Source organism: Natrix helvetica (genome assembly GCF_964273705.1).
Source record: "Natrix helvetica genome assembly, chromosome: 6".
In the NCBI taxonomy this organism is placed as follows: Eukaryota; Metazoa; Chordata; class Lepidosauria; order Squamata; family Natricidae; genus Natrix; species Natrix helvetica.
This window is the reverse complement of record NC_138553.1, coordinates 57,474,962-57,495,943: the sequence shown is the minus strand read 5'-3', so window position 1 is coordinate 57,495,943 and position 20,982 is coordinate 57,474,962. Positions and strand designations below refer to the sequence as shown.

Genomic DNA, 20,982 nt, shown 5'->3' with positions numbered 1-20,982 from the left:
ACATTGTTTTACATGCATTAGAATGCAGTTCTACAGTCATGTAATGATCATGTTCTTTTGAGAAGAGCTTATTTCGTTGTGGGTTTAAGTATGATTTCAATATATTAAATGTTTGTAATTAACTTTACTATTATTTAATCAGTTTAGAGATATAATTAATTTGTAGGACTAGGATTGAGGGGATTCAGGTTCAAGCCTATCTTTAGCTTCCTAGGTAACTTTTGCCCAGTCACTTTCTTTCAACCAACTCACATCACAGGATTGTTATTGTGGATATAGCTAGGGAAGGAAGTATTCTGTTTGCCACCTTGAGCTCTTGAAGGGAAAAAGGAATTTAAAACCAGTGAATAAAAATGTATTTCCCATTTTCTCTTTGATTACTTTCTCTAAAAAGTGTCACAGCCTCCAACAATAACACAGCAGTCTCCAAAAGATTATATTATTGACCCAAGAGAGAATATTGTAATACAGTGTGAAGCAAAAGGAAAACCATCTCCTACGTAAGTCCTAGATTTGTATTCATTCATTGATTTTTATAATATATCATACAGCCAAAGAAAAACATTATTGTTAAGTGATTACTGGATTGATTGTCTTGTATACATAAGTTTATTGTCATTTTTATAATGCAATCTTATGTATGCCTGAACAAAGTAGGTTTGGATAATCAGGTTTTCTCTCATCCCCATAACTGCAACCTTAATATCTAAATTTTATGAAGGTGACCCAATAATTTACAGATACAAGGATAAATTTGATTCCAGATCAAAATGCATCATGTAAATACTTAACTGGTGTTTTTAAATGGTTCTGTCAGAAGTTTGTCTCTGAAATTATTTCATTTTCACATTATCTCCTTTAAAAGGAAATATTTCCTACATTTCACTTTGCCTGTGCCTCAAAGGCGCTCTCCTTTACTGTCATCTTCTGCTGTGCTTTCAAGAGGGGTGGGCAGGAGAAAGGAAAGTAATTCAATAACATTGTTGGAATCCTATGGAAAATGTGTTTGTGTGCGTGCAGTCATGTGTGTCCGTGCATCTGTATGTGTCTGTGTGTGTCTGTGTCTCTGTGTGTGTGTTGTGTATTGTGTGTATAAGAACATCATTTATATGTTCAAAGCATGGCTCCCATCAGATTCAGAAGTACTATGCAGGGTACTTGTTTCTTAATTATTTTATTTTAAATAATTAACCTTCATAACCAGAACCATTGCTAAGAAGCTCCTGATTTATATCCAGATCAAAGTGGCCAGAGTAGTTGTGGTCTACTAAATACATTATTCCATTTTCAAAAGGGGAGAGGATGGTCGAACCTGTCATTGGATTCAGTATGTTGGACTAAGCTTGATCAAATGTGGTGGTAGTACTATATGCATCATCCTGCATCATTGAATGTGCTGTTAACTCATCTAAAATTTATCTCTGTTCAATCATATTTGGGCTTCCAGCATTGAGAACATGCTTTCTTAAGTCGTGTTATAAATAAGCATAAACCCAAGAACATCTTAATGATTTGGCTGCTGTATATGGAGAAAGCTGTTAATCAGGTCATACCAGAGTTGGTATTCAGCAGGTTCTGACCAGTTCTGAAAAACCGGTAGCGGAAATTTTGAGTAGTTTGGAGAACCGGTAAATACCACCTCTGCCTTGATCTATTCTTTGCCTTCCGAGTCCCAGCTGATCAGGAGGGAATGGAGATTTTGCAGTAACCTTTCCCCTGGAGCGGGGAGGGAATGGAGATTTTATAGTATCCTTCTCCTCCCATGCCCACCAAGTCATGCCCACAGAACCTGTAGTAAAAAAAATTGAATCCCACCACTGGATCATACTGTATACTGTCCTATATGTCAAAATAATTATACAACATGATCAGTATTTTTAATTTTACTTTGCTAAAAATATAGTATGCAAAAAAAATTCAAAGGTTTTTCCATTTCACAATCTATAAACAGCAACTAGTAAAGAGTGATTTTACTTACTTTAAAAATAAAAGAGTTAAGAAAATATAATTTCTTAATGGAGTGTACATTACAAATGTCAGTGGAGAATACAAAAAAATTCTGAAAGGAAAAAAATGATGTCTTATAGATAATCACATAGTTTCTGAAGAGGAAACTATTGTAGTAATAAGAAGAATATAACACATTTCTTAAGAATTTTTACTCTTTAATTATTACTTGATATATATAAACCAGTTTATATGCCCATAATTGACTTTTTTGTTAACTGGAGAAAATGAAAAAAAAATTAAAAAGGATTAAATAGAGATAAATGTTTTAAGAAAATTGTTATCTTTGCTTCTCACATTTTTAACTGGCTATCCAAATACTACTACTACTACTACTACTACTACTACTACTACTACTACTACTACTATGTTTATACTATTATAACTTGTACATTTTCTTAAAACAAGAAGTGTTTTAATAAAGAATTTTTTCGATGTTTTTATTTTATTGATAGCTTTTCATGGACACGTAATGGAACTCACTTTGACATAGATAAAGATCCACGAATAAGAATGAAGCCTCATTCAGGAACTCTTTTAATAAATATTATTACTGAAGAAAATGGAGGAAAAGCAGAATTATATGAAGGTGTTTATCAGTGTACAGCAAGGAATGTGCTTGGAGCAGCAATTTCTAATAATATTGTTATAAGAGCATCCCGTAAGTTTAATATTAATGAAACTTGTATTTCTTCTCAGTTCTTGCAAATAGTTTTTCCTCTACGTTTGAAATCCTTGCTTTTCTGTAACAGGCTATATCACTCATCAAAATCAAATTCCTACCTAAGAAAGAATACCATTCTGTTTGTTAACTTGTATATAAATATTAAATATAAATTTCATTTTGTCTGATATTTATGCTATATTATAGTATTTTCCTTTCCTGGTTGTTTCTTTTAAGTCTAAAACTAAATGAAGGTATGTTTTTCCATGTAGGATCTCCTTTGTGGACTAAAGAAAAGCTAGTTCCAATAAGAGTTACTGAAGGTCAATATGCAATTCTTCCCTGCAGGCCACCAGCAGGGTTACCACCACCTATAATATTTTGGATGGATAACTGTAAGTTACATTTGAAACCCATATGCAACTACAAAACTAAAATTATATTTTCAGTTTTTCTATTTCTGATGATGTATGGATTATAGCAATAAGACATATGGCAGAGGTTTATTTTGGTATTTTACACATCAGTTGAAATTAGGATTCATTGGGAATTCATTTTATCGCAAGCTTATAATAATTTGGACTGCAAAATAATTGATAAGCCCTGATCCTTCAACAAAGGGAAATCTTATATTGTGGTTGAAGGGTCTGCCTCTACTCTCTGTTCAAGAAAGCAGAACTCTTGAAACAATTAACATTTTAAAAGGAACCTTTATTGAAAGAAAGGGACTGCAAGACAAAAGAAGCAGGATCTGAGATCCTAATTCAGTCAGGATAAAGCAGTTAGAAACCCCTCCCCTCAGTTCAATGTTGAATGAGCCAATCCTCAGGTACGAAGTTGTTTTCAGAATCGCAGGCTGAGAATGTGATAAGAAGCTGTTCTCAGGCATCTCTTGCAGAAAGCTTCGGAACTGAGACAAAACAGATGGTCCTTCCTCGTTACATTCCCAAGAAGGTAAATCAAAGTACAGGATATATAGACATCAGGAAAAAGGCTATAAGCAAAGGAATGCACCCAAGCCCCATCCCCACCAGAATGATAGCATCCTAATAGGGATCTATGGGACCTGAAATGTTGCTTCCCTAGGAATAGGAGAAATCCACCTGAAAAATAAGCACAAAGAGAAAACAGTACAGTGAGTTATTTGAGTTTCTCGGGATACTGTAAATGAAACTTTCTCAGTAAGTTGGGGGCTCTAACATGCTTTTTAGTAACCCTCTCATTATGACAGGGGGGCAGGTATTTCCAAGAAACTAGGTAATGTGTGGTGCCAAGGTGTGTGTGCGAATCCAGGATGTCCTTAATTTTGAAGTGTTGCTTACCCTCAATTATGATAGGAGTATAGTATAGTAGTGTAGTATAGTATAGTCTTTATTGTCATTGTGCAAAATGAATACAACAAAATTGGTTTTAGTCTCAGTAGTGCAAAATTATAGCGGAAAAGAAAAAAGAAAGAAAAGAAAAAACTAGTCATACATTTCCCGTTTCCCATGCATGGAGTGATTGGGTTGTAGTTAAAAGTCTGACAGCCCAAGGATAGAAACTATTTTTAAATCTAAGACTAAGGAGTAGGTGGGATGTCTGGGTGGTCTCAGTGGGGAGGTAATTTTGGGTAGACTGCAATGAAATACTGGACGGACTTATCTGAGGGTTTTAGGGAGCAGTAATTCAACTGTTATGAGGTTGATGATTTGAGTGATAGAAAAGGGCCCTATGAACTTTGTTCCCAACTTTTTAGAGGGTTGCAAGGATTGTAGGAATCCAGTGGATAAGTACCCTATCCCCTACTTTAAATGGCTTGGGCTCCATCCTCTTTTTATCTGCTTGTGTTTAAAAGTAGCTCTAGCATCGCTTAGAGCTTTTCTTACCACTAGCCAGGTGTTTTGTAGTTGATGAATCCACTCCTTAAGGGAGGGAATGATTGGTTCTTCTACTGGTAGTTCTGGCATTGGGTTAAACTCTTGTCTTGTGGCAACTCTAAAAGGAGTGAAACCAGTGCTGGAATGCACGGAGTTGTTATAAGCGACCTCAGCAAAAGACAGGAGGTCAGTCCAAGTATCTTGTTGTTAGTTAATAAAACATCTTAAGAACTACTCTAGAATCCTGTTCTCTCTGTCCTGCCATTAGTTTGAGGATGGTGGGAAGAGCTTAGGCCATGACCGGTACCTAGAAGGATCAAGAACGCTCTCTAGAACTTTGATGTGAATTGGACCCCCTGATCGGATATGATCCTTTGGGGGGCACCATACAGCCAGTATGTGTGGTGTAGAAACATTTTGGCATGGGCTTTGGCATTGGAGGATCTTTTGGCAAGGGATAAAATGGGCCTGTTTGAAAAACAGGTCCGTTATGACCCAAATAATGGTGTTCCTCCCACTTTCTGGCAGTTCCACAATAAAATCCATAGAGATCTCTCTTCAAGGTGCTGATGGCTCTGCTACCATTTTGCAGCAGGCCAGGAGTTTTTCCCTGTCTTCTCTTTATAGCTGCAGCAGCTGGCAACATAGCTTTCTATGTCTTTCTTTAGGGATGGCCACCAGAACCGCCTCTTAATCAGGTGCAGGATTTCCACAAAACTGAAGTGGCCAGCCAACTTCAAGTCATGGAAGGTTTTCATGAGAGGAAGTCTCTGGCTGGCTAGGACATAAAGTTTCCTCCAATCCAAGCCAGGCCATCTTTGAGTAGGCATGTATTCCTATGAGCCTGGAACCAGTCATCTGTGAGGAGGGCTTGCTTGAATGTGTGGGTTGTGGCATTGTCAGTCAGGAGGTCTTGTTTTGCTTGTGCCTGGCCATAACATTTGGCTGCCAACTGGGATGCTGGGAGTAAGGGTTTAGCTACCTCAGGTTTGTCACTATTATATTGTGGCATTCTAGATACAGCATCTGCTAAAAAGTTCTTTTCCCTCAGGGAGATATTTGAGGTGAAGTTGAAACGCTTGTAATATTGAGCCCATTGTACTTGCTTTGGGGATAGTTTCTGTGGGGTCTTAAGGGCCTCCAGATTTTTGTGGTCTGTCTAGACTTGAAAAGGGATTTTATTCCCCTCCAAGAAATGTCTCCATGTGCGGAGAGCCCATCGCATGGCATATGCCTCTTTCTTCCAGATAGCCCATTTCTGTTAGTTTTTGGGAGGTGTATTCACAGGATTGTAGTTGGCCCTGCTCATTCTATTGGAGGAGCATGGCCCCAATGGCAACACCACTGACATCTGCCTATATGACAAAAGGTTTCTCTGGATTTGGGCGCTTTAGCACTAGCTCTGATGAAAACAACCATTTCAGTTTCTCAAATGCCGCTTGGCATTCCACAGTCAAATTTAATGGTTGTTTCAGTTTTGGCTCATCTCCCCCTTTGGTTTTCAGCAGGTTAGTGAGGGGGAGTGCAATTTGTGCAAATGCCAGGCTAGGCAGCCATGGTAGAGGTCATCATTCAGCCTGTCCTTGAACCAGCTCACCAGGATATCTTCCAGCCAGTCTTCTCAGCAGACGAGCTCTCGGAATTCCTTGTTGTATTTGCTACCTGCTGGCAGACCTGCTTCATGGTTCTGATAGTCGCAGGCTTTTCAGTCTGCTAGGGAGTTCTCAAACTGGCAGTGGAGAGCCATCATGAAGCGGTCAAAGTTCTGCAGCTCTGAGGTGTCGACATTGTGGAGGGTCACCATCTATCAGGCTGCTGTTCCTTTCAGGGCAAGGATGACAACTCTGACTCAGGTGCTCTGCGTTTGGAAATCCTGCACTTATTCTTGCATGTATGTGAGGATATGTGCCAGGAAAAATCTCAACTGTTATGGGTCACCATCATACTTCACTCCCATGGGGGCATTTTCTAGCTGTGGTGCTCTTGCCTGGCCCAGGACGTTTTCCAGGGGTGTTGCTGCAGGCGGTGGATTTGGTAGGATGGCTGTTGCTCCTGCTGACTGCAGCCACTGGATTCAGGGATGGCAACTCTGGCTCCGTCGGTGGCTGCCGCCGCCGCATCACCTCCTACCTTATGACAGTCCAGCTTCCCCCAGACTCTTAGATTCTCAAAAGCCTCCATCACAAATTGCATGGCATGTCTTTTCAGTTGATTGTCCTTGGCCAGGTCCTTGCCCAGTTCCTCCTGATATTACAGGGCTTCCAGCTCGTATTTCCAGCCTGGCTGCCAGCTGCGTTGAGTGAGGGTGATGCCTTCTTCCGTCCCAGCTGTCTTTCTTCCCTACTTTGATCGACCATCTCGGTTTCGTGGGGTCCTCCAAAGCGTTCTTGATGTCTTTGATGAAGCATATGGAGGTTGTGTCGAACTACATGGTGGTAGAAGTTTCACCCCAGGATGGACCCGGAAATGAAGAAGGATGTAGAGGAAGTAGAAATAACACCTAACATATGGGTGGACCATAACCCATAAACAATCAATGGAAAGGAGAGGCAAAAAGGAAAAAGAGATGGACCATGAATCAGAGGGTGGTGAAAGAAAATAACTATGTTCAATATGTGGAAAAAGAATTAGCGTTTTTCCTAAAGGAAAACTGGAACGAACAGACAACCATTCAAAACCTATGGAATACAACCAAAGCCTATGTGCATGGCATTACGATAGCATATACAAGAAGAAGAAACAAAGATAAAAAGAAACGATATATAGAGCTCCAGGAGAAACTGGGGAAATTAGAATATAAAATCTAGAAAGAACCTCAAAACCAGGAAGCTAAAGAAGAAAAAGAAATAATTAAATAAATAATTACACAAGAAGAAGTGGCGCAGAAAATTAGATCAAGTAGACAAAATTATTTCAAAAATGCCAACAAACTGGGGAGATGGCTAGCCTATAAACTAAAAAAAGAAAAAGAAAAGAAATTAATACAGGAATTTAGAGGTTGAAGAAGGGGTGATATACCACCAAAAGGAAGAAAAGAAAGCATAGTAATAAGATACTTTCAAACCCTGTATAGCCGAGAGAAAATAGAAGAGGAGGATATTAAAAGATACCTGCAGAAAAGGAATCTTCCTACCTTACAGGAAATATTAAATGAGAGAATAACGAGGCTAGAATTAAAAAGGGCAATCCAAAAACAAAAAAATAACAAAACCCCAAGTCCAGATGGAATTCCAGCATAATTCTATAAAGAAATGTAAAAATCATTTGAGAACATATTATTAGAAATGTATAATGAAGTACTAGAACAGTGATGGCGAACCTATGGCACGCGTGCCACAGGTGGCATGCAGAGCCATTTGTCAGGGCACGCGAGGCTGAGTTCACCCTTTTTTAAAGCCATTTTCCCCCTCCCCAGGCTCCAGAGGCTTTATAGGAGCCTGGGGAGGGTAAAAAGACCCTCCCCCACCCCCCTGGAGGCCTTCTGGAGGCTTCATGAGCTTCCCTGAAGCCTCCGGAGCTCAAAAAACCGGCCCTACGGGCGAACCAGAAGTTTGGGAATGGACTTCCTGTTTGCTCGGAGGAGCATTTTAACTGCTCCAGAGGCTTCAGGGAAGTTTTCTGAAGGTCCCTGAAGCCTTCAGAGCACATAAAACGACCCACCGAGCAAACCGGAAATGATTTCCTGTTTGCTCGGAGGGTTGTTTTGACTGCTCCCAAGGCTTCAGGGAACTCTCCTGAAGGTCCCGGAAGCCTCCTGAAGGTCCCTGAAGCCTTCGGAGCGCTCAAAACGACCCTCCGAGCAAGTGACTTCCAGTTTGCTTGGAGGATCGTTTTGACTGCTCTCGAGGCTTCAGAGAAGCCTCCTGAAGGTCCCTGAAGCCTTTGAAGCGCTTAAAACGACCCTCCGAGCAAACCGGAAGTGACTTCCGGTCTGCTCAGAGTATCGTTTTGAGCGCTCCGAAGGCTTCAGGAAAGCCTCCTGAAGGTCCCGGGAGCCTTCGGAGCACTTAAAACGACCTTCCGAGCAAACTGGAAGTGACTTCCGGTTTGCTCGGAGGGTCATTTTGACTGTTTCGGGAAGCCTCCTGAAGGTCCCTGAAGCCTCCGAAGGGCTTCCGAGGGGCGGGGGAGGCTGTTTTTGCCCTCCCCATGCTCCTATAAAGCCTCTGGAGCCTGGGAAGGGCGAAAAAAATGCAAAAATGGGGGGTCACGCCTGTAGTGTGTGCATGCGCACTGGGGGTCGCACATTGTATTATGGGTGCAGCATGCCTGCAAATGACCCCCTGCGCTCCCCCCACTTATGGCATGCGAGCCAAAAAAGGTTTGCCATCACTGTACTAGAACGAGCTAAGGCACCAAATCCTGGATGGAGGCACTAATAACATTAATTCCCAAAGATAACACTGAAAAACAAAAGATCCAAAACCAATCTCGCTGCTAAATGCTGATTATAAAATATTTATGACAATAATGATGGAAAGAACTAAAATATACTAAACAAAATCATACATCCACACCAAAATGGATTTCTACCCAACAGACAACAGTATACGAATGATAATGGACATATTAGAATACTACACGATACACTCAGGAAAACAAGCAGTATTGATATTTATTGATGCACAAAAAGCATTCGATAACCTGAATTGGGATTTTCTTATAAATCAATTAGCAGTAATGAACTTTGGAGAGAAATTTGTCAGGATGATCAGAGCAATATATTCTAGTCAGAGGGCAAAAACAATACTAAACAGGGAAGCAACAGAAGGTTTCAGCATAACCAAAGGGGTAAGACAGGGATGCCCTCTATCCCCCTTGTTATTTAACCTCTCAATAGAGACATTGATGTTACAAATTAGATAGAACCAGGACATAATTGGATTGAAAATTAGAACACAGGAATACAAAGTGCAGGCCTTTGCAGACGATCTAGCATTTATCATAGAGGAGCCCCTAGAAACTGGACTAATATTATTACAAGACATAAACCAATTCGGTAAATTGGCAGGGCTTAAAATAAATAAAGAGAAAACTAAAATATTAACTAAGAATCTAACCAAAAGACAAAATGAAGAACTGGAGGAGAAATTGGGAATTTCGAGGGCCAAGAAAATTAAATATTTGGCAATATGTTTATTGGCAAAATGCATTACAATAAAAGAAGATAACTACAATAAATTGCTACACCAAATGTAAAAAGATTTGGATAAGTGGACTAAACTACAGATATCACTAATTGGCAGAATTTCAACAATTAAAATGAATGTACTAACCAAACTATTTTTTCTTTTTCAAACAATGCCGATTAAATTAGAGAATTTTTTCCCCAAACAACTAAATAAAATAGAATCCAAATTTATCTGGTCAGGGAAAAAACACATATTAAATACAATCTTCGATAAGATAGTAGAAAAAAAGTTAGCTTTGGACTCCCAGACTGGGAGCTATCAGGCAGCAGCCCTGACATGGCTGAAGGACTGGATTCAACTAAAAAATAAAAGGATTCTTATGCTAGAAGGCCATGATCTCCAACTAGGCTGGCATGGCTTCCTCTGGGAGGGAAAGAATAAATCTCATTCATACTTCCAGAGACACATAGTAAGGGATGCCGTGTTTAAGGTCTGGGGGAAAAAAAGCCCATTATATGAAAATCCCAATCTGGTTATCAACAATGGAGGCAATGACATATCCAAATACTATAGATCTCAGCTAAATGGTAAGGTATGCAGAACTCTTAGATGAAAAAGGAGAACTAAAATCAGTACAAGATCTGAAAACAAAAGGAATAAATATGGAATGACGTCCCTATTCACAAATTAAAACAAGATTTAAAAAAGATTGGGAACAATACAGAATACATGAGAAACAAATGGAATTAGATAAAATATTATTAGGAACGGGAGGAAAAATGATTACCAAATTATATAATTTTCTTTTAAGGTATAAAATGGAGGAAGAGACAGTAAAGGAGATAATGATGAGCTGGGGAAGATATTTTGGTCATAATATAAAGTTAGAAAAATGGGATCAATTATGGAAAAGAAATTATAAATTTACGATGGCAGTAGCTTACAAAGAAAACCTCTATAAAATGTTTTATAGATGGATTTGCCTCTAGTGAGATTGGCCAAAATGTACCCAAATTTATCCCCCAAATGTTGGAGATGTAGCCACAAGTCTAAAACATTCGACCATATGTGGTGGATGTGCCTCATCACAAGGAAATACTGGTGCAAAATTCGGAAATGGTTGGAAAAAATTACGGAGCAGAAAATGGAACTGAAACCAGAAGCATTCTTATTAGGGTTATTAGACCAAAAATGGATAAACAATTTCAATACATAATAATACACATACTCACTGCAGCTAGGATTGCTTTTGCACAAAACTAGAAAAAAAATCAATACACCCACAGATGAAACAATAATTAGAAAACTACTCAAATTTGCAGAGATGGACAAAATGACAATACAACTAAAAGAAAGAGAAGAATCAGATTTCTATAAAATATGGAATAGAATTTATAAGTGGCTAGAAAACAGAAGCCAAAACAGAAAATAGATAATGTAAATATATGGTGATGTAAATAATTAATGTTATTATAAGTGTTAGTACTACTATTGTTATATTATAGGACAAGCAATAGGAAAGTCATGCAGAATGGAAAACTATAAAGGCTGTATAATTACTTTATATTGTTATGTATGTTTTGTTTTTTCTTGTTGTGTTTTTCTTTCTGTTTTTAAAGATTAAAATGTTCAATAAAAACTATTTTAAAGAAAAAGAAATTTCACTCCAGCACTCTCCCTCTCCGTGCTTGTTGCTATGCTCGGAGATAGCTTGTAAGGTCCCCTTGGTAGAGAGAAAGCTTCTCCAGGTTGACCTCTTTTGCAGATACTGTTTTATGTAAGGGCCGGCCTCTCCTCTCTGAAGCAGAACTCTTGAAACAATTAACATTTCAAAAGGAACATTTTATTGAAAGAAAGGGATTGCATTTAATGAAGCACTTATAGAAGCAAAGCTACCAAAATCATGGAGGGAAGCAAATATAACATTGATACCCAAAGAAGATTTGGACCATCAACAAATAAAAAATTACAGATGAATTTCTTTACTAAACGCAGACTATAAAATCTTTACATCAATAATGGCAGAGCTAATAAAAAATATTAAATGAAATCATTCACACAAATCAAAATGGATTCTTACCAAAACGCCAGTTAAAACATAATATGAGGATAATTATAAACACACTAGAATATTATGAAGAGAATCCAGGGAAACGGGTTGCCTTGGTCTTTGTAGACACCCAAAAGGCCTTTGACAATTTAAATTGGCAGTTCATTATCACACAGTTAAAAATGATGAGATTTGGAGAAAACTTTATAAAGATGATGGAATTAATATATTTGGCCCAGACAGGAAAAGTAATAATAAATAGTGACACTACAGAAGAATTTAAAATATGGAAAGGAGTGAGACAAGGATGTCCATTATCACCTTTATTATTTATATTAACACTGGAAGTTTTATTAATAGAAATTAGAAACAATCTAGAAATAAAGGGATTAAAAATAAAAAAGAGGAATATAAAACACAGGCATTCACGGACGATATGGTATTTATATTAGAGGAACCATTAAAATCAAGAATTAAATTAATCCAAAAAATAGAGGAATTCAGTAGTGTAACAGGACTTAAAATCAACAAGAACAAAACAAACATCATTATGAAGAATTTCACCAAAAAGCAAGAGCAATAATTAGAGGAAAGCATGGGAATGCAGATAGTAAAAAAGGTAGAATATTTAGGAATTTGGCTGACAGGAAAATGCTCAACAATTAAGGAAGACAATTATGATAAAAGGATTCAGAAAATTAAGAAAGATTTGAAAAATTGGAGGAAACTACAAGTATCATTAATGGGAAGAATTGCCATTGTTAAAATGAATATCCTACCAAAAATTTTATTTTTATTTCAAGTGGTACCGAATAGCCTAGGGAAAAAACTTTTTTATAGATTTAAACAAATTAATTGCACAATTTATTCAGAAAAAAAGCCACAAATTAAATTAAAAATGTTACAGAACAGTAGAGAAAAATGAGGACTTGGACTTCGCGATTGGGAGCTTTATTATCATGCAGCAGATCTCACCTAGATAAGGGACTGGATCAATTTAAAAAACAGAAGATTATTAACAATAGAAGGTTACAATCTGGAATTGGGTTGGCATGCCTTTATTTGGGATGGGAAGGACAAAACCCATAGCTACTTCCAAAAACATTTAATTAATTAAAAAAAAACATTACAACAAAATTCCAATTTGGTTATCCACTATGGAAGCTCTGATATACCCAAATGTATTGGATATAAACAAGATAATAAGATACAAAGACATATTAGATAATCAAGAAAAGTTAATAACAAGGCAAGAATTGAAAGATGAGAGAATAGACATAGGCTGGTGGCGGTATTTACAAATACAGGCAAGGTATAAAAAAGACCTTGGGATGGATTCTATAAGGAGCCACAAGAACTGAATAAAATTCTACAGGGAACCAAAGAAAAATTGATAAAAAATATATCATTATTTATTAAGATTTCAAATGGAAGAAGAAACAGTGACAAATACGATGATAACATGGGCGACAAATTTTGGGTATACTATAGAATTGGCAGAATGAGAAAAAATTTGGGAAATAAATTATAAATTAATGATGGCAACGGCATATAGAGAGAACATGTACATGTTCTACAGATGGCATCTCTCACCAGCAAGAATTGCGAAAATGTTCCCGGAGTGCTCACCTATCTGTTGGAAATGCAACCAACAACATGGAACATACTACCATATGTGGTGGACGTGCGAATCTGTGAAAAAATATTGGTAAAAAATAAAAGACTGGCTGGAGGAGATTACCACACACCAAATTGAACTAAAATGGAATTATTTCTATTAGAAATTATAATAGGAAATTATGAAAAAAATATTAGATACTTAATTCTACACATAATCACTGCAGTAAGAATTACATTCGCACAAAACTGGAAAAATAATTACACACCTACAGAAGAAAATGTAATAAAAAAATATTGGAATGTGCAGAGATGGATAGGCTCACAAAAGAATTAAAAGAAAAAGAAAAATCTGAATATTACTCCGTATGGGATTTATGGTATCATTGGCTAGAGGAAAAGGTGGGGGGGGGGAGCAGGAAAGCTAAAAAGAAAGGAAGAAAGATCAACAAATTAAAAAACAACTACAAAATCGGAAAATGATTAAGATAAAAATATGAAATAGACTATAGCAAATAAATAATAGGAAATTTATTTTATTTATTTATTGGATTTGTCAACCGCTCCCTCTCCCCTAGGGGACTCGGGGCGGTGTACAGACAGAATAAAACATTATAAAAACATTATATACAGCAATTACAAAACCCCATAAAAACAAAATTAAACACAAGTCTGTACAATAGTGCATAGATTAATTAATGATTAAAACCAAATTAAAATACACCAAAATTTAAAATAACCAGTCAGGAGAGTCAAGGGATTAGATCATGATTGCGATTGGGTCAGGCCAGCTAATTGGAACAGGTGGGTCTTGAGTTCCTTACGGAAGGAGCGGAGATCAGTAATGATTCTAATGTCGGGGGAGGTCGTTCCAGAGGGTCGGGCCCATCACAGAGAAGGCCCTACTCCTGGGCGTCGCCCGCTGGCATTGTTTGGCTGACGGCACCTGGAGGAGTCCCTCCCTGTGAGAGTGAATTGGTCGCAGGGATGTATGGGGTAGGATGCGATCCCGCAAAAAACTAGGTCCTGAGCCATGGAGCGCTTTAAAGGTGAGAATCAACACCTTGAAACACACCCGAAAAGCCACAGGTAGCCAGTGCAGCTCGTACAGGAGAGGTGTTACATGGGAGTACCTGGTACTCCCCATAATTGCCCACACGGCCGCATTCTGGACCAGCTGTAGCCTTCGAGTGCATCTCAAGGGGAGCCCCATGTAGAGAGCATTGCAGTAATCCAGGCGGGACGTCACCAGGGCGTGAGTGACTGTGCGAAGGGCGTCCCGGTCCACTAGGGGGCGCAATTGGCGCACGAGGCGAACCTGGTGGAAGGCCCCCCTAGCCACGGTCGTCACGTGGTCGTCCAGCGACAGCCGCGTGTCTAGGAGGACACCCAAATTGCGCGCCCGGTCCACAGGGGGGAGTTGCTCACCCCCAATGGCCAGAGATGGAGCCCACTGGCTGAACCGGGGTGCCGGTAACCACAGCCACTCCATCTTGGAAGGGTTGAGCTTGAGTCTGTTGTCGTCCATCCAGACCTGTACGGCTTCCAGGCACCGGGACATCACCTCGATGGCTTCGTTGGGGTGGTTCGGGGTGGAGATTTATAACTAAGTATCATCAGCATATAGATGATACTCAACCCCGAAACCTCAAATGATCTCACCCAGCGGCTTCATGTATGTGTTGAACAGGAGAGATGAGAGGACCAAACCCTGTGGCACCCCACAAGTGAGTGGCCTCAGGGTCGACCTCTGCTCCCCTGCCAACACACATTGCGTCCGTCCGGAGAGGTAGGAGGAGAACCACCGCAGCACAGTGCCCCTCACTCCCAATCCCTCCAGCCGACGCAACAGGATACCATGGTCGATGGTATCAAAAGCCGCTGAGAGATCTAATAGGACTAGGATGGAGGAACAACCCCCATCCTTAGCCCTCCAGAGATCATCCACCAACGCGACCAAAGCCGTCTCCGTGCTGTGACCGGGCCGGAAACCGGACTGGCGCGGGTCTAGATAGTCAATTTCCTCCAGGTGACGAGGGAACTCTTGCGCCACCACACTCTCTACAACCTTCGCTAAGAAGGGAAGGTTGTAGACAGGACGATAATTGACAAGCTCTGATGGGTCCAGGGAAGGCTTCTTAAGTAGGGGCCTCACCACCGCCTTTTTCAAGACAGCTGGCAAGGACCCCTCCCTCAATGAAGCGTTCACTAGTCCCAGGAGCCAGCCTCGTGTAACCTCCCAGGCTGCCAGTATCAGCCAGGAGGGACACTGGTCCAGCAAACATGTGGTGGCCCTCAGTCGTCCGCGTAACCTGTCCATATCCTCGGCGGCAACAGAGTCAAACTCCTCCCAGAGTGGTCCCTCAAGACTTGCCTCCGACGTCACCCCTGGATCACTGGATCACGGTCGTTTGTACCAACCCCTGCATATTAGGTGGTCAGGACCTACAGACCCAAGGCCTGAGACTGCTGTTATGCAATGCGAGGTCCGTTGTCAATAAGGCCCCCCTCATCCACGATCTAATTTTGGAGGGGGAGCCGGACCTCGCCGGAATAACCGAGACCTGGTTGGGCCACGAGGGAGGTCTACCCCTTGTGGAAATGTGCCCACCAGGTTATCGAGCATTTCACCAGCCTCGGGCCCAGGGAAGGGGCGGTGGGGTAGCTGTGATTATCCGGGAAGACTTAGAGCCGAGAGAGTTCACTGTGCCGCAGACATCCGGGTGTGAGTCCCTCGTCGTGAGATGGGGCCCAGGGAGGCAGTTGGGCCTGCTGATAGTATACCTGGCTCCTCGCTATACTTCAGCGGCCCTGCCCGAACTCCTTGAGCTGATCTCATCGGTGGCGGTTGAGACCCCCAAACTTTTAGTGATGGGGGATTTTAATCTGCCGTCGATGGGAGAAGCGTCTGAGGGGGTTCGGGAGTTCATGGCTTCCATGACAGCCATGGACCTGACCCAGTTAATTCAGGGCCCTACTCACGAGGGAGGCCACACGCTGGACCTTGTCTTTGTCTCTGGCCAGTGGACGAGTGATCTGGGAATAGGGGATCTAGACACTATTCCCCTGTCATGGTCGGATCACTCACTTCTCCGGCTGGACTTCCCTGGTGCTACCCCCCGCCGCGAGGAGGCGGAACTGGAAGGTATTAGATGGTTCCGCCCCAAGCGCCTGATGGAACCGGATAGGTTCCAGACGGAACTTGGGCCACCTACTGTGGACCTGACCCGCCCCCGAGTGGAGGACCTGGTAGACGCATGGAATAGTGCGACTACCGGGGCCCTAGACCGGGTGGCGCCTTTGCGGCCTCTCTTGCGGCGACGAACCACCCTGGCACCTTGGTTTACCGAGGAGCTAAGGGTGATGAAACGCCACAAGAGACGCCTAGAGAGTCGTTGGAGATCCTCCCGTTCCGAATTTGACCGAGCACAGGTACGAGCATATTTGAAGACGTACCTTGTGGCATTAAGAGCGGCCAAACGTCAACATTGTGCCGCTCTTATTGCGTCTGCAGATAACCGCCCTGCTGCCCTATTTCGGGTGACCCGTTCCCTCTTATTTGAGAGACCACGGGAAGCCCCACTACAGGGCAGAGCAGAGGAGTTTGGGAATTATCTACAGGACAAAGTCGCTCAAATCCGGATGGGATGGACCCCTTTCAGTGATTCAGTAGAGACGCCCGTTGTGAGTCTTGAGGGACCGCTTTGGGAGGAGTTTGACTCGGTTGCCATCGAGGATTTGGACAGGTTGCGTGGACGTCTGCGACCTACCACATGTTTATTGGACCCGTGTCCCTCCTGGCTTGTACTGGCATCCTGGGAGGTTACGCGCGACTGGCTCCTGGGCCTGGTGAACGCCTCGTTGGGTGAGGGTTCTCTTCCGGCCGCCTTGAAAGAGGCGGTGGTGAGGCCCCTGCTCAAGAAGCCTTCCCTGGACCCAACGGACCTAGTCAATTATCGTCCAGTCTCCAACCTTCCTTTTTTAGCGAAGGTTGTAGAGAGTGTGGTAGCACAGCAGTTCCCACGTCACCTGGAGGAAAATGATTATCTAGACCCGCGCCAGTCCGGCTTCCGACCCGGGCACAGCACAGAGACGGCCTTGGTCGCATTGGTTGATGATCTCTGGAGGGCCAGAGATAGGGGTTGTTCCTCTATCCTGGTCCTATTAGATCTCTCGGCGGCGTTCGATACCATCGACCATGGTATCCTGTTGCACCGGCTAGAGGGGCTGGGAGTCAGGGGCACCGTCTTACGGTGGTTTGGCTCCTACCTCTCTGATCGGACGCAACGTGTGTTGACAGGGGAGCAGAGTTCGACCCGGAGGCCACTCACATGTGGAGTGCCACAGGGATCGGTACTCTCGCCTCTCCTGTTCAACACATATATGAAACCGCTGGGCGAGATCATCCGTGGTTTTGGGGTGGGATATCATCTGTATGCTGATGATACTCAGCTATACATTTCCACCCCGAACCACCCCAATGAGGCCGTCGAAATGATGTCCCGGTGTCTGGAGGCCGTTCGGGTCTGGATGGATGGCAACCGACTAAAACTCAACCCTTCCAAGACGGAGTGGCTGTGGCTTCCGGCCTCCCGGTTCAACCAGGTGTTTCCATCTCTGGCCATCGGGGGCGTCCAACTAGCCCCCATGGAACAGGTGCGCAATTTGGGCGTCCTCCTGGATGCCCGGCTGTCCATGGATAACCATGTAACAGCCGTGGCAAGGGGGGCGTTCCATCAGGTCCGCCTGATGCGCCAATTGCGCCCCTTATTGGACCGGGATGCCCTACGCACAGTCACCCATGCGCTAGTGACGTCTCGCCTGGATTACTGCAATGCTCTCTACATGGGGCTTCCCTTGAGATGCACTCGGAGACTACAGTTGGTCCAGAACGCGGCCGCGCGGGTGATTATGGGGAGGACTAGGTACTCCCCTGTAACACCTCTCCTGCGCGAGCTGCACTGGCTTCCTGTGGTCTACCGAGTGCGTTTCAAGGTTTTGATTATGATCTTTAAAGCGCTTCATGGCACAGGGCCTAGTTATATGCAGGATCGCATCCTGCCCCACACATCCCTACGACCAATTCGCTCACACAGAGAGGGACTTCTCCGGGTGCCGTCCGCCAAACAGTGCCGGGGGGCGACACCCAGGAGCAGAGCCTTCTCTGTGGTGGGCCCAGCCCTGTGGAATGACCTCCCCCGTGACATCAGGATTACTTCCGATCTCCGCTCCTTCCGTGTACAGCTGAAGACCCACCTCTTTCAATTATCTGGCCTGGCTCAATCGTAATTATTCTTATTCCTCCTAACTGTTTTTAAATTGTATTTTAAACGTTAAATCTTAATTTTATATCGGGTTTTTACAATTGGGGTATCTTAATGCGGGTCTTTTAACTGTCTATATGATGTAAATTGTTTACCTCCTCCGAGTCCGTGTTTGTGTATCTGTATGTATGTTCTGTATGTACGCCTATGTGTTTTATATATTTTCTGTGTTTTATATGCCCCATTGTACGCCGCCCCGAGTCCTACTTGGAAAGGGAGCGGCTAATAAATTCAAACTTATTATTATTATTACTGAGGGAGACCCATTCGCTCCGGATTTGGGCGATTTTTATCCTGCAGATATTCCCCAAATTCCTCTGCTCTACCCTGTAGAGGGGCTTCCCGCGGCCTCTGTGAAAGGAGGGAGCGGGTCACCCGAAACAGGGCGGCAGGGCGGTTTTCTAGAAATGGATACAAAATGAGTCAAATGTAATAAAGGTTGTTATACATAGAATATATAGAATGTTATATATAGAATGAAGAAAAAAGATGTATGAAATAATATAAATGCACATATATATAAAGTTATAGTTATACAAGACTGTACAGATAAAAGAATCACAACAGATATGTAAAAGAAGTGTAGTGTTGCAAAGATGTGAAGTTTGCATAAACAAAATAAAAAGTTTAAAAAATGTATGACTTTCATGGCAATCAGAGGCTTGTAACAGGCAAAATTTGGCCTAGCGTGTTAGATTTAGTCTCCAATTTGGAGCAGCTGTTTGATAATCTGAAAATATAGGTAGTCCACGACTTATTAGCAAAATGAAGCCAACTCATTATAGTCATTAATCATGATAATCATAAAAGCAGGTCATTATGTAACTGACATAATTTTACAACCTTTTTTGTGGTAGTCATTAAGCAAATCACATGGTCATTAAGTAAATTCACAATTGTTAAGAGAAACCATTGTTCACCATGGGACATTTTTGCCCAAAACAGGAAGTAAATACCAGTTTTGAGCAAAAAATGTTATAAATTGTGGTTGCGTGACCATGCGCCACTGCAAACAGCTGAATATGCAGATGGTTCTGTGTCTGAAATGTGGTCACGTAACCATGGAGGGCAGCCATGAGAACGTTAGCAGAGAATTGTAAGTACATTTTGGAGTATCCATTGTAATTTTGAAAGGTCATTAAGCAACCAGCTGTAAGTCAAAGAATTCCTCTTTACACCCTCTGGTTTGTCAGAGCTTAGTTACCACCTTTAATCTCTACAGCAGTGGTGGGTTTCTGCCAGTTTGCACCAGATTGGGAGAACCGGATGGTGAAAGGAGTGAGGAGGTTCCACTGGTAGACCCGGAAGTAAGTTCCAGAGCGCCTGCCCCGTCCGTCTTCCCGTGCTCAGAAAAGCGCTGTGCGTGGAGGTCCCTTACTGGCGGGCAGGCGTCCTAGAACCTGCCTGCCAGCAAAGGACTTAAACAGAATCACTTTTCTGAGCACGGGAAGACAGGCAGGAGTTTGTGCCGTCCATCTCCCTGTGCTCAGAAAAGCGCTGTCTGGGGAGGTCCCTTACTGGCGGGCAGGCATCCTGGAACCTGCCTGCCAGCGCCAGGGAGACAGCCAGTGCAGGTGAGCCACCCAGTTGCTCCGATCGCACGGGCGCTCCACCAGCTGCTCGGCAGCAACCGGAACGGAGAAGTTTCTCTTCTCAGAAATGTCTTCTCAGTAAAGATGTGGCAGCCTGCCTGTCCTTTTCAGGTGGGTCTCCCGGGAGGGAGGAGGCCAGGAGGAGGAGGGAGAGGAAAAAAGTTGGGATTCTCTCTGCTGCAGCCGTTAAATGGCAGAGAGAAGCCGAACCTCCCCCCGCCCCTTCACAGAGGAATTGCTGCTCCCTTTTTATGTGGATGTGTGATATTTTGCAAGGACTGGGAAATCTCTCATGCAGTCTCTGAACAAGAAAAATGTATTTGCATGTTAATGGGGGAAACAGGTGGGCTAAATATAATCTTAAACTATTTTTGGCTTACTATATAGATAATTTAGTGCAAAGTTGTGCACAACAGTATTAGATTTCTGTGGTTTTATTTTCCTTGGTTGGTTTTGGGGAGAGCTATGGAAAGCTAAAACAAATGCTATGTAACAAGCATTATACATTCCTTTTGATTCATTGGAGAATTAAAATCAAACATTATTTCAAAGAAGAGAAGTTTCATATCATGCAATTTTCATCAAAACATGCCCTTAAATCTTGGGGGGGTGGGGGAGAGACAATAGTGAACATCTAGGAAGTAGGGTAGTACTGGCAAATATCTTAGAATAATACTTTGATGCAACTATTATAAATTGTTCAGCAATAATTTAACTAAAAGAATTGTGCATGCTAT

At 42.2% G+C, this 20,982-nt stretch overlaps 1 protein-coding gene across 7 annotated transcripts in view; it reads left to right on the top strand.

The window, feature by feature from the left end:
* Window positions 1–20,982, top strand: part of NRCAM (neuronal cell adhesion molecule) — a 323,938-nt gene that overhangs the window by 182,423 nt on the left and 120,533 nt on the right. For all 7 annotated transcript variants that reach the window (XM_081957440.1, XM_081957439.1, XM_081957441.1 and 4 more), the window contains 3 exons: window positions 395–500; window positions 2,463–2,668; window positions 2,944–3,066. In XM_081957440.1, the coding sequence (XP_081813566.1) occupies window positions 395–500; window positions 2,463–2,668; window positions 2,944–3,066 (435 nt within the window). The remainder of the gene's footprint in view (window positions 1–394; window positions 501–2,462; window positions 2,669–2,943; window positions 3,067–20,982) is intronic.